The following is a 14,398-nucleotide window of genomic DNA, read 5'->3' on the forward strand; positions in this document are numbered from 1 at the left end:
CTACTCAATAGTATTTGTGATCAGTCAGTCAGTCAAAATACAACACGGTTTTGATGCTCTCAAACACGGCCATTACATTTCCAATGACAACGTTTGAGTTCCTGCCTGACAACATTGCAGACGCATTCCAGATCTTACTGTACAATGCCTGGATAGGTATTTAACATATCAGCTTACCACATCATATGATATAGCAATCTGACGGCCAACTGCACAGTCGATGACTTGGCACACAACCATTGGTTGATGCAATGGAACGCCTGCACATCATGTTGGGCTGGAAATCAACCATTACCTTCTATCTCCTCTACCTCAGAATACAGCCCTCCCACTCATATCCAGGTAGGACCCCTGAGCGTGGGTGTGGCCATGCTGGTGCTGCCTGTACATGTGCCTGAGAGGTATGGGGAAGGACGAGCGGGGGTCCTGACACAGGCGCAGAGGATAGGAAGAGAAGGGGGGATAGAGGGCAGGGGGTGTGGAGGAGGAGGAGACACAGGATGAAAGAGAGGGATCCAGTGGAGGCAGGAGTGAGGGGTGGTGAAGTACCATTTCTGGAAGATAGGGTGCGCCAGAGTTGAACTGGGAGAAGGAGCCAATCTCGGTGGGCGCTATCGGGGGGTAGGAGGAGGGCGTGGTGGTCTGGTTCTGGGGACATGTCGTTGGAGGGAGGGAGTGGTTGGTCAGGGAGAAGGGCGGGATGTGAGAAGAGGCAGAAGGCTGGAAAGAGGCGACGGACACAGAGGGAATGGCGGAACAGGAAGAGGGTTGGTAAACTGGATTAGGAAGGGAGGATTGGGGGTGAGTGAAGGAGGAAGGAAGAAAGGACGACCCGACAGAGGGAGCTTGGATCTGAGTCGGGATGGGAATAGACACAGCGGAGTGTACGGAGCCGGAGGAAACATTCGGAAGAGTCCAATTTTGAACTGAAGAAGAGCAAGAAGAGAGGGATGAAGGGAGAGAGGGAAAGGGATAAGCTAGAGGTGCGGAATGGGAAGAAAGAGAGTAAGGGAGAGAGGGAACGGGGTGTGATTGAGAAGTTGAGTGACTTGAGAGGTTGAAGAGAGACGGAGGGGTGGTTTGGATGACGTTGGAGAGAGGTAGGTTTGGGTAGGGGTATGCTGTGGGGTTAAAGACCAACAGAGGGGGGGTCTGGTTGGAGATGGGGACAGCTTGTAGAGCCTGGTTCGGGGGAGTGAGCATGGAATGGGTGGTCACCCCATTCTGCTGGATGGGTTGACAGGAAGGAGGAGGGAGTGATGGAAAAGAGGTATTTGTGGGTGTACGAGGACTGAGCAGGCCTTCCTGTGGGTTGGATGGAAGGATGGAGTGAAAGGAGGTGGATGACAGGAGAGGCTTGGGGGAGGATGAAGTTGAAATAGACAAGGTGGGGTAGGTGAAACTAGTTTGCTGAAGCGAGGGAGATGTGGTGGAGGAAGGGAGGGTAGGAGAAGAGGAGAGAATAGAGGGATAGTCAGTGGTGGCCATGGATGGATAATTAAAAGTAGAGGTGGGGGAGGGTTGGGGGATGCAGAGATCTGAGCGGTAAGAGGACGAAGACTGAGGATGAGGAGCAGGGGCAAAAGAGGAAGAACCAAGAGGAGTGGCTGGATATGTCTCATTGTAAGTGGAAAGACTCATAGTGACGGACCTGCAAGGTAAAAAAATAAATAATAATAATAATTATTGTAACCTGCTGTGAATGTAACTGACACATAACAGCTGACCAAAGGTGTTGTACCAATGATTTGTTAATTATTTAAAGATATGGATGGGGTACATCTCAATACTCTAAAGTGTGGCAGGTGAAGTCCAGCAAAGTCCAGGTAGGCATCCTCGATCCTCACATTGCTTTTATATAGCCAGATTTTCAAATCAGTGCAGATGAAGCATATATATTTTTAAATGTAACCTTTATTTAACTAGGCAAGTCAGTTAAGAATAAATTATTATTTACAATGATGGTCTACTGGGGAACAGTGGGTTAACTGCCTTGTTCAGGAACAGAATGACGATTTTTACCTTGTCAGCTCGGGGATTTGATCCAGCAACCTTTTGGTTACTGGCCCAACACTCTAACCACTAGGCTACCTGCCTCCCCAAAGAGCTATCCTTGGCCGCAGATCCTTACTTTAGACAATCAACATGCACTATTGTGAACTTAAATGTTTATAAACCCAAAACTCACCTGTCCATCATTCCATCGGTGACTTTGTTGCCCGATGCATCTTGTGGCCCCTTGGTCATATCGGCCGTGATGCTAGCTGTGATGTCAGTCATCTGGGAGGCAATGAAGGTTTGGCCCACCAGGTCTAGAGCCTGCTGCTGCTCTGGAACAGGGCTCTCGTGGAAAGGGGTTTCGTTGGAGCCATACCCACACACAGACTCAGGGAGAGGGGGAAGGGATGGGAGAGATGCCAGGGCCAGGCTCTGGAGGTCGGAGGAGGAAGAGGAGTACTGAGACAGGAGCTCAGTGGAGTCACACGGGTCACAGCTCACTGAGAGAGAGGATAGAGGAAGTAGATAGAAGGGATGAATAGAAGGACAGAAAAACGAGTAAAATAGGATTTTAGTTGACCATTTTAAAAACAATAAACAAAGCATATGCATAAATCAAATCATTGAGGAGGACACAGAAAACGGTCAGAAAAGCGTCTCCATTGCAATGAATGATTGTTGGATGGAAGAGGAATCAACAAGAGAGAAATTTGAGTAATATTAAGCTCACCAATATCTAGAGGTTCATTTAGCTTCCGCTTTTGCCTCACGTCCCTCTGTCTGGAAGAAAATCAAAATATAGATAGGTGAGTGTATGTGGACAAATTGGTGTGTGTGCGTGCGTGTGAATGTGTGTGTGTGAGCATGTGTGAGCATGTGTGTCTGTGTGTGCTATACCTTTTGCTATTCATGCCATCCTCTCTAAAGCCCTTAGCGAAGGGATTGGATTGGATCTTCAGTTCAGTGATCTGCCAATCAGTCACACAGTCAGTAACCATTATAAGAAGAATAGAAAGTATTGTATATTAGAAGTGTATAAAAACATTCTCTGAGAAACTATATTATCTTCTACCCATTTTATCTTTTATGCATATATACTGTCACTCGTTCTCTCTCTCTCTCTCACACACACACACACACACACACACACACACACACACACACACACACACACACACACACACACCCTTTCTTCTCTATCCTCCTTACCTTATTGTTCTGGTAGGCGGTGACGGTGAGAAACTGGGTCTCTGGGAAGATGAAGGAGTGTTGCCCTCCGCCCCACCTCAGCACGTCCCTGGCCTCGATCACGTGTACCCGTGGCTGGTAACGGTGGAGGGAGTGGAGGATGATCTACGAGAAGGAAGAGAGAGCGAGGAAGGAAGAAAGTCATTATTATTGTCATTATAGAAAGTTGGGTATGACATGACCATTTTTGTTTTTAAGAAATAGATAGGCCTAGATTCACACCTATAAACACACACACACACACACACACACACACTCACTCACTGTCATACTTTCTTTCTCCCACTATACTCACATATCCCTGTGTGTCCAGCGTGTTGTTGGTGAGCTTGGCGCGGTGGAAGGAGATGCTCCTGCTCTGCCAGTGGGCACCCGTGGCTGGCGAGTCTGGGTGGATAAACACCCGGTCCGGTAAGCGGGCCTCAGCGCCACCCACCACCTGCCAGGTGTCGCCCTGAAAGCGGTAGCGAGAGGTGTCCACGGCCACCACATCCAGCAGCAGGATGTAGCGCAGCGCCGGGTTCAGGCCTGACAGCTTTACCCTCAGCTGGGGGAACATCCGCCTTGGAGGAGGGAGGAGAGAGTGGATGAAGGGAGACAGAGAAATAAGGAGGGGGAGAAAGAGAGGGAAAGATAATGGTTTTATTACACAATATTATTACACAATTTTAGAAGCATTACAAAGTATCAATGGCAGCTAGGCTGAATTATTTGATACAATTTACACATTACATAGGAAGAGAGGATAAGATGGAGAGAGAAAGAAGAAAAGGGAAAGAAAGAGAGAGAGAGGTTGCGCGGGAGAAGGAGACAAAGGGGGAAGAAAGAAACAGAGAGGGATATAAGGAAAGGGAGGGAGATAGAGAGAAAGAAACAGAAGGGTGAGAGAGAAAGAAGAAGTGGGAGAGAGAGAGAGATTGATAAATATAATAATTTTCAACCATTAACACCTATGAGAAGGCATTTCCCAGTAAATGAATTTCCTTTATTAACCTTTGACCTTTTAGCAGTGGAGATACATTTAAATCAAACTTTATTGAAAAAAATCGCAACATGGGTCACAGATGGACAGCACTCACCTGCCCTTCTTGGTGATGATCATCTCTGTGCCCACGGAGCAGAAATGTTTCCACAGTGAACCGTTCTCCAGCTCCATCTTGACGCTGTCCTGCTGGCCTTTACAGGTTGGCTTGCTGGGGGCGGGGGGTGGGGCCAGAGGGTGAGAGGGCATGGCCCCGGCAGCAATGTCATAGGAGGAGGGGTAGAGGGGCATGTGGGCAGGAGGTTCCCTCTCTGGTAGGGGGGCGTATAATTATAATTAATTTGCTTCAGTTAGGGTTCAAGTAAGCATGGGAGTGCTGTGCAACCTAACATCTAAATTAAAGGAAATTTCCACCCAAAAACAGGAATACCACCGGTATGATGCAAAATGCATCATATTGGCTCTATTTATGTATTTTTAAAGTTTTATGCCTTGAAAACTTGATTGCCGACATGCAAAATATTTTGGGACTATATCAACATTGGACTAATGAAACAAATACCAAAAGATAATTTTGGGGTGAAATGTTCCTTTAATAAGGGCCAGGGTATCCCCATTTGAATTTGTAGCATCTTCATAAGAAATGACACCCCAATAAGTAAATAAGTAATTCCAATCCTGAATTTGGTGTTGATCAATGACCATTTTGGCATTGAGATAAGCATTACCACATAATATTAATACTCTCATATTCATACTAATTCATTTGAGCAGATCTTATCATAAAACAATGATCTGAATTGGACTGAGTAATTATAACAGTATTTCAAAGGATTAACCATGAATTGTAAAGCACCACATGACATGCATACACACTGATGCTTTCTCTCAAATACACATTGACACAGACAGACGCACACACTCGCCTCTATAGTAGCAGTCTCCAACTCTTTGGTGCCCAAGGGCCAAATTGGGGTACATCTCCACACTCAGCATCTCTTCGTTCTCGCTATACCTCTCTCTCTTTTTCCTCTCCCTTGCTCAGTAACTCACTCTATTTATCTCTTTCTCTCTCTGTCCATTTACTGCCAATCAGTGTGTTTGTTCTCCAGTGCGATTTGTCCTTGATGTTTCGATCTTGTCCTTGTAGTATTCTCTTTGAGTTTTCTTTTTGGCTATGGTATTTCTTCTTATTTTCCCCTTTACTCTGTCTGTCTTGTCCCTCTCTCTTTCTCTTCTTTAAATGTCCCTCTCGCTCAGGGCCTATGTGTTATATAGGTGAGTGAGGCTTCACACATCGGCCAAATGGGCAGTTTTCACACTCCCTTCTTTTTAACTCTCCCTAGGACCAACCTGCAGGCTGCAGGCCCCCTCTCTGTTCTCATTCTCTAAACAGACAGCTGACTAATACAAAAACAGCACAGAGCAGCGTCCAATGGGTTACAACAAGAAATAAGGCCAGTTATATACATATATGTACACATTTTATTTTGTACACATATATATATATATATATACAGTACCAGTCAAAAGTTTAGACACACCTACTCATTCAAGGGTTTTTCTTTATTTTGACTATTTTCGAAATTGTAGAATAATAGTGAAGACATCAAAACTATGAAACAACAAGTAGTAAGCAAAAAAGTGTTCAACAAATCAAAATATAATTTATATTTTATATTCTTCAAAGTAGCCACCCGTTGCCTTGATAACAGCTTTGCACACTCTTCGCATTCTCTCAACCAGCTTCATGAGGCCACCTGGAATGCATTTCAATTAACAGGTGTGCCTTGTTAATTTGTGGAATTTATTTCCTTAATGCGTTTCAGCCAATCAGTTGTGTTGTGACAAGGTAGGGGTGGTACACAGAAGATAGCCCTATTTGGTAAAAGACCAAGTCCATATTATGGCAAGAACACCTCAAATAAGTAAAGAGAAACAACATGAATGATAGTCAATCCAGAAAATGTCAACAACTTTTAAAGTTTCTTCATGTGCAGTCACAAAACCATCACGCTCTATGATGAAACTGGCTCTTATGAGGACCGCCACAGGAAAGGAAGACCCAGAGTTACCTCTGCTGCAGAGGATAAGTTCATTAGAGTTACCAGACTCAGATATTGCAGCCCAAATAGATGCTTCACAGAGTTCAAGTAACAGACACATCTCAACATCAACTGTTCAGAGGAGACAGTGTGATTCAGGCCTTTATGGTCGAATTGCTGCAAAGAAACCACTACTAAAGGACACCAATTAGAATAGACTTGCTAGGGACAAGAAACACGAGCAATGGATATTAGATGGGTGGAAATCTGTCCTTTGGTCTGATGAGTCCAAATTTGAGATTTTTGGTTCCAAATGCTGTGTCTTTGTGAGACGGATGATCTCTGCACATGTGGTTCCCATCGTGAAGCATGGAGGAGGAGGTATGATGGTGTGGAGGTGCTTTGCTAGTGACACTGTCAGTGATTTATTTAGAATTCAAGACACAGTTTTTTGCAAATTTAGTAAAACAGAAAAACCTTATTTACATAAGTATTCAGACCCTTTGCTTTGAGACTCGAAATTGAGCTTAGGTGCATCCTGTTTCCATTGATCATCCTTGAGATGTTTCTTCAACTAGATTGAAGTCCACCTGTGGTAAATTCAATTGATTGGACATGATTTTGAAAGGTACAGACCTGTCTATATAAGGTCCTACAGTTGACTACGTGTCAGAGCAAAAACCAAGCCATTGAAGGAATTGTCCGTAGAGCTCCGAGACAGGATTGTGTCAAGGCACAGATCTGGGGAAGGGTACCAAAACATTTCTGCAGCATTAAAGGTCACCAAGAACAGCATGACCTCCATCATTCTTAAATGGAAAACGTTTGGAACCACCAAGACTCTTCCTAGAGCTGGCTGCCTGGCCAAACTGAGCAATCGGGGGAGAAGTGCCTTGGTCAAGGAGGGGACCAAGAACTCGATGGTCACTCTGACAGAGCTCTAGAGTTCCTCTGTGGAGATGGGAGAACCTTCCAGATGGAGAACCATCACTGTAGCACTCCACCAATCAGGCATTTATGGTAGAGTGGCCAGACGGAAGTTACTGCTCAATAAAAGACTCATGACAGCCTGAGTTATTTGTTAATATAGTTTGGTCAGGACGTGGCAGGGGGGTGTTTGTTTCATGTGGTTTGGGCTATGTATTTAGGTAGAGGGGTGTTTGGTTTATGTGGTTCGGGGTTTGTTAGTCTATGTTCTATGTTAGTGTATTTCTATATTCTGTCTAGTCTATTGTAGTTCTATGTTTAGTTAATTGGGGTTGGATCTTCAATTGGAGGCAGCTGGTTATCGTTGCCTCTGATTGAAGGTCCTATAATTAGAAGTTTGTTTTTCATGGGATTTTGTGGGAGATTGTTTCTTGTTTAGCTGTGTGCCTGACAAGACTGTCCAGTTCGTTTGTGTTTTGTATACGTTTATTGTGTTTTCCTTCTTCAACAAATAAAAAGATGAGTATATATTTTCCCGCTGCGTCTTGGTCTCTACCCTATGACAACCGTGACAGTGCCAAGCTTGTAGCATCATACCCAAGAAGACTCAATGCTGTAATTGCTGCCAAAGGTGCTTCAACAAAGTACTGAGTAAATGGTCTGAATTCTTGTGTAAATGTCATATTTTTGTTTTATATTTTAATTTTAATTCTAAAAACCTGTTTTTGCTTTGTCATTATGGGGTATTGTGTGTAGTTTGATGAGGGCAAAACGGCTGTAACCTAACAAAATGTGGAAAAAGTCAAGGGGTCTGAATACTTTCAGAAGGTTACTGTATATATACACTACATGACCAAAAGTATGTGGACACCTGCTTGTCAAACGTCTCATTCCAAAATCATAGGCATTAATATGGAGTTGGTCCCACCTTTCCTGCTATAACAGACTCTACTCTTCTGGGAAGGTTTTCCACTAGTTGTTTAGAACATTGCTTTGTAGATTTGCTTCCATTCAGCCACAAGAGCATTAGTAAGGTTGGGCACTGATGTTGGGCGATTCAATTATCTCCACAAATCATTACTGTAGGGACCTCGCTTTCCTGCTGAAACAGGAAAGGGCGTTCCCCAACCTGTTGCCACAAAGTTGGAAACACAGAATCGTCTAGAATGTCATTGTATGCTGTAGTGTTAAGATTTCCCCTCACTGAAACAAAGGGGCCTAGCCTGAACCATGAATAACAGCCCCAGACCATTATTCCTCCTCCACAAATCTTACCAGTTGGCACTATGCATTGGGGCAGGTAGCGTTCTCCTGGCATCCATCAAACCCAGTTTCATCTGTCTGACTGCCAGATGGTGAAGCGTGATTCCTCACTCCAGAGAATGCGTTTCCACTGCTCCAGAGTCCAATGGCGGCGAGCATAACAATACTACAGCCGATGAATAGTTATTGGGCTGACATTGCTTCAAGAGGTAGTTTGGAACTTGGTAGTGAGTGTTACAACCGAGGACAGACGATTTATACACACTTTAGCACTCGGTGGTCCCGTTATGTAAGCTTGTGTGGTTTATCACATTGTAGACGTTTTCACTCCCCAATAACAGCACTTACAGTTGACCATGGTAGCTCTAGCAGAACAGAAATTTGACAAACTGACTTGTTGGAAAGGTGGCATTCTATGACGGTGCCACATTGAAAGTCACTGAGCTCTTCAGTAAGGCCATTCTACTGTCAATGTTTATCTATGGAGATTGCTGTGGGCTCGATTTTATACACCTGTCAGCAACAGGTGTGACTGAAATAGCCGAATCCACTAATTTGAATGGGTGTCCACATACAGTTGAAGTCGTAAGTTTACATACACCTTAGCCAAATACATTTAAACTCATGTTTTCACAATTCCTGACATTTAATCCTAGTACAAATTCCCTGTCTTAGGTCAGTTAGGATCACCACTTTATTTTAAGAATGTGGAATGTCAGAACAATAGTAGAGAGAATTATTTATTTCAGCTTTTATTTCTTTCATCACATTCCCAGTGGGTCAGAAGTTTACATTCACTCAATTAGTATTTGGTAGCATTGCCTTTAAATTGTTTAACTTGGGACAAATGTTTCAGGTAGCCTTCTACAAGCTTCCCACAATAAGTTGGGTGAATTTTGGCCCATTCCTCCTGACAGAGCTGGTGTAACTGAGTCAGGTTTGAAGGCCTCCTTGCTCGCACATACTTTTTCAGTTCTGCCCACATATTTTCTATAGGATTGAGGTCAGGGCTTTGTGATGACCACTCCAATACCTTGACTTTGTTGTCCTTAAGCCATTTTGCCACAAATTTGAAAGTATGCTTGGGGTCATTGTCCATTTGGAAGACCCATTTGCGACCAAGCTTTAACTTCCTCACTGATGTCTTGAGATGTTGCTTCAATATATCCACATAATTTTCCTCCCTCATGATGCGATCTATTTTGTGAAGTGCACCAGTCCCTCCTACAGCAAAACACCCCCACAACATGATGCTGCCACCCCTGTGTTTCACTGTTGGGACGGTGATCTTTGGCTTGCAAGCCTCCCCCTTTTTCCTCCAAACATAACGATGGTCATTATGGCCAAACAGTTCTATTTTTGTTTCATCAGACCAGAGGACATTTCTCCAAAAAGTATGATCTTTGTCCCCATGTGCAGTTGCAAACCGTAGTCTTGCATTTTTTATGGCCGTTTTGGAGCAGTGGCTTCTTCCTTGCTGAGGCCTTTCAGGTTATGTCGATATAGGACTCGTTTTACTGTGGATATAGATACTTTTGTACCTGTTTCCTCCATCATCTTCACAAGGTCCTTTGCTGTTTTTCTGGGATTGATTTGCACTTTTAACACCAAAGTACGTTCATCTCTAGGAGACAGAACGTGTCTCCTTCCTGAGCGGTATGACAGCTACGTGGTCCCATGGTGTTTATACTTGCATTCTATTGTTTGTACAGATGAACGTGGTACCTTCAGGTGTTTGGAAATGGCACCCAAAGATGAACTAGACTTGTGGAAGTCTACAATTTTTTCTGAGGTCTTGGCTGATTTCTTTTGATTTTCCCATGATGTCAAGCAACGATGCACTGAGTTTGGCCTTGAAATACATCCACAGGTACACCTTCAATTGACTCAAATTATGTCAATTAGCCTATCAGAAGCTTCTAAAGCCATGACATAATTTTCTGGAATTTTCCAAGCTGTTTAAAGGCACAATCAACTTAGTGTTTGTAAACCTCTGACTCACTGGAATTGTGATACAGTGAATTATCAGTGAAATAATCTGTCTGTAAACAATTGTTGGAAAACTTACTTGTGTCATGCACAAAGTAGATGTCCTAATCGACTTGCCAAAACTATAGTTTGTTAACAATACATTTGTGGAGTGGTTGAAAAACAAGTTTTAATGACTCCAACCTAAGTGTATGTAAACTTCCGACTTCAACTGTATTTTGGTGTATATAGTGTATATATGTATATCTTTTTTTTACCGTCATACTTTGTCATTACTGTAATATTAACCTGGTTGTCATCTTAGATGTATTTGTGACATGAAATGTATAAGCTCATACAGCACCTGAAATGTCTCTCACCTCTGTACCTGAATCAATCTGTCAAAAGGGTATGCCACAGTAAAAGGACAGATATCACTGACATAAGTACCAGTGCACAATACTTTTTGGACCCTATTTAACTTTTTCCTAGTGATGAACCAGCAGTTAACACGGTTGCATGTTTTCAGATTCAGAGTGTTTAATAGTAACATGTACAGAGGTGCAGGTGTAATAACAGGGTACAGCGAATAGCTTAGGCTCCAAGCTACAACATGCAGGACTAAGTGAAATAAAATAATGAAAAAAATCGAATCAAAATAAATGTATAAATAGCACTATATACATCATAACTGTAGCGGTGTTGAATAAATAAATGTCCGTTGGGGTGGAGGCAGAGTAAAGACTGTTGATGGGGAGGGAATGACCATAGGGGGTGCATGACCATTGAGGGGGTGTGGGGACCAAGTTAAATAAAAACAATGACAACTATAATCAAAATTATCTATAATATACTGCCCATCACTGTCAACACACACACCCCTCCCATCACACACACGCCTATATTGGGGGGCTACTGGCGGGTTCCCTGTGGTCATTTGATTGCTTTAGTCTTCCTCTCTGGGACTCCCTGTCACCCTCTCCCAGTAGGAGGCCATGGGTCGTATGCAGGTGGAAGACTTGGACAGAGGCAGTTTGGTCCTGGGCTGCCAGTTTGGTCTTTACATAAACAAGGATGTCTAGAATTCTCTAGAATTCTAAAAAGAAGCATGGTGTAAGAATTGAAATTTGTTTGGTCTTTACATAAACAAGGATGTCTAGAATTCTCTAGAATTCTAAAAAGAAGCATGGTGTAAGAATTGAAATTTGTGAAATAATCAATACCCGCACACTGATCAATGTTTCAGCTGATTTACAATGGTTTAACCCGATTGTATTCATCAGAACTAAATTTAAAGCATTTATTTGCTAGTTCAAATAATGGTTAATTTATGTTTGGTTATTAATAGCTGTAATAACAATGGAGGTAATATCAGTTATGCTCAGAATTACAGTCCATTCATTTCCATAGATGCAGTTCGACATGCTGATTTTTCAGAATCACAGCACATTCCTCAGAGTTAAGTTTAGTGAGATCTGATTAGACAGGGGTTAAATTGGTATTTGGAGGTGTTGCACTGTCATTATAACAGTTTTGCATTCCATGGTAATTTTGGACCGAAATCTATTTTCAATATGATCCTCAATTTGACCTGTTTTACTATTTTACAACAGAGTGACTTCTTGTCAACATTCATCCATGCTGATTTATCCATGATTCGTTGAATATATACTGAACAAAAATATAAATGCAACATGCAACAATTTCAACGATTTTAATGAGTTACAGTTCATATAAGGAAATCAGTCAATTGTAATAAATGAATTAGGCCCTAATCTATGGATTTCACATAACTGGGCAGGGACGTTGCCATTGGTGGGCCTGGGAGGGTATAGGCCCACCCATTGGGTAGCCAGGCTCAGCCAATCAGAATGATTTTTTCCCCTAGAAAAGGGCTTTATTACAGAAAGAAATACTCCTCAGTTTCATCAGCTGTCTGGGTGGCTGGTCTCAGACAATCCAGCAGGTGGAGAAGCCGGATGTGAAGGTCCTGGGCTAGCGTGGTTACACGTGGTCTGCGGTTGGACATACCGCCAAATTCTCTAAAACGATGTTGGAGGCAACTTATGGTAGAGAAATGAACATTCAATTCTCTGGCAAAAGCTCTGGTGGACATTCCTGCAGTCAGCATGTCATTTGCATGCTCCCTCAAAACTTGAGACATCTGTGGCATTGTGTTGGTGTCAAAACTGCACATTTTAGAGTGGCCTTTTATTGCCCCCAGCTTCTTGATATGCCACACCTGTCAGGTGGATGGATTATCTTGGCAAAGGATAAATGCTCACTAACAGGAATGTAAACACATTTGTGCACAACATTTGAGAGAAATAAGCTTTTTGTGCATATGGACAATTTCTGTGATCTTTTATTTCAACTCATTAAACATAGGACCAACACGTTACAGGTTGGGTTTATGTTGTTTTTTTTTCAGTATAGATTTCCCCATCATCTAACGTGCTCAAATCAGTGCTTAATTGGTCAATCGGGAGGTGCTGAAACAGAAAGTGAGAGTGGGGGGATCTGGGGAGTTTTGAGGCACCAGAACACATGGGGGGAAAAATCACCTTTATAATAAAGCATGGCATGCATGTCATCACATTTGCGTAGTGGCATACAGCAGTAGAGTAGAGGCACTCACAGAAGTTGCACACATGGTGAACAGTTTTTATAGCCTAGGATCCAGGAACATTTTTATAAATGCATTTCATGCAATTCTGCTTCATTTTACATGACTGGAGAATTTGGCAGAATATTTTTTGTGTGGCAGGCTACTTTAACACTGACAAACTGAGAATCTGAGATCAATAAAAATGACCTTGACTTGAATCCATCAATAGCCTAGGCGTAGGTGTGTGAAGATACATATTGTAGGCTTCAATAGTTCTAAAAAGGCTTTCCAGTTTCAGACTCACCCAATGAAGAGCAGCTCACTGGCTGGTGATCTTTTGTAAAAATCTTTTGTAAAACAATATTTGGAAGTTGAACAAATATTTTGGTAGCCTATATCTTAGAGTCTTCTCTTTTCAGCAGGAGACATTTGCTTTCCATCCTGTGTTTTCCCTCGATTGTATTTGAAATATTGCTAAAGGCCTGTTTTGTCTGCGTGCTGTTTTTTTACTGATGATTTGCGTGTGTTCACGACTGTAGGCTATTCCTTCTTATTGGGCTACAATCCACAGCTAGGCTATTTTTAAAAGAAGCTATTGATCATATGTGGCTAAATTATAGGCTTTCTCATGGTGTACAGTAGTGGGCTATTCTGAATTATTATTAATTTATTTCTGAACAGACAGCAGTAATTCTATAACTTTGGAAAATGTATTTTCATTTATCAGTGATGCTTGCAGTTCCTTCAGAACCCTTCACGCGGTTATGATTCTATTAGAAAATAAATTATGAAGTGCAACGCTGGAGAGATGTTGCAGGCTCATGTCTATCAGGGCAGAGAGGGAGAGAGATCATAAAAAGAGAATATCATTCTAATTAGGAGAGAGATACTGGCATGCTTCTCACAAGGCCACTGCCACGCATTGGTCTCAAAAATAGGTTACAATGTTGCTCAAACCATAAACCCGGGCCGCACAACTCTTAGAATACTAGGCACGGGCTGAAGATCAACTTTTTCACATTACGTTTTTTTGTGGAGACAGGAGAATTAACGGAGGCAACTCAAATTAACTTTGATCACTTTTATTGTAATTTTTACATTGCAAAAAGTGAAGGAAAAAAATCATGCAATGATAGATACCGGATCTGGCCAAATAGCTTGCGGGAAAAATTGTCCAAAACAAAAAGGTGTCAGATCCTGTTCTGACAGAATTAAATCAAATTAAGCACTGGCTCAAATACAGGTAAAAGCCAAACTAATGTGGTTGAGTTGGTACGTTGTGTGTTTTATTCCTGCATGACAAAGTATATTCACTCAAGTAAGTCACTGGATAAAAGCATCTGCGAAGTGCATATATCC

At 42.5% G+C, this 14,398-nt stretch overlaps 1 protein-coding gene across 1 annotated transcript; it reads right to left on the reverse strand.

Annotated features, from left to right (window-relative positions):
• Window positions 1-312: 312 nt before the first annotated feature.
• tbx6 (T-box transcription factor 6) lies at window positions 313-5,224 on the reverse strand. The gene is made up of 8 exons (XM_029763955.1): window positions 5,155-5,224; window positions 4,326-4,539; window positions 3,542-3,809; window positions 3,208-3,351; window positions 2,896-2,966; window positions 2,729-2,778; window positions 2,189-2,498; window positions 313-1,651 (listed from the first exon to the last, which is right to left on the reverse strand). The coding sequence occupies exons 1-8, from the start codon at window positions 5,222-5,224 to the stop codon at window positions 313-315; spliced, it is 2,466 nt and encodes an 821-aa protein (XP_029619815.1).
• Between the last annotated feature and the right edge of the window lie 9,174 nt (window positions 5,225-14,398).

This window comes from Salmo trutta, chromosome 10 (genome assembly GCF_901001165.1).
Source record: "Salmo trutta chromosome 10, fSalTru1.1, whole genome shotgun sequence".
NCBI lineage: Eukaryota > Metazoa > Chordata > Actinopteri > Salmoniformes > Salmonidae > Salmo > Salmo trutta.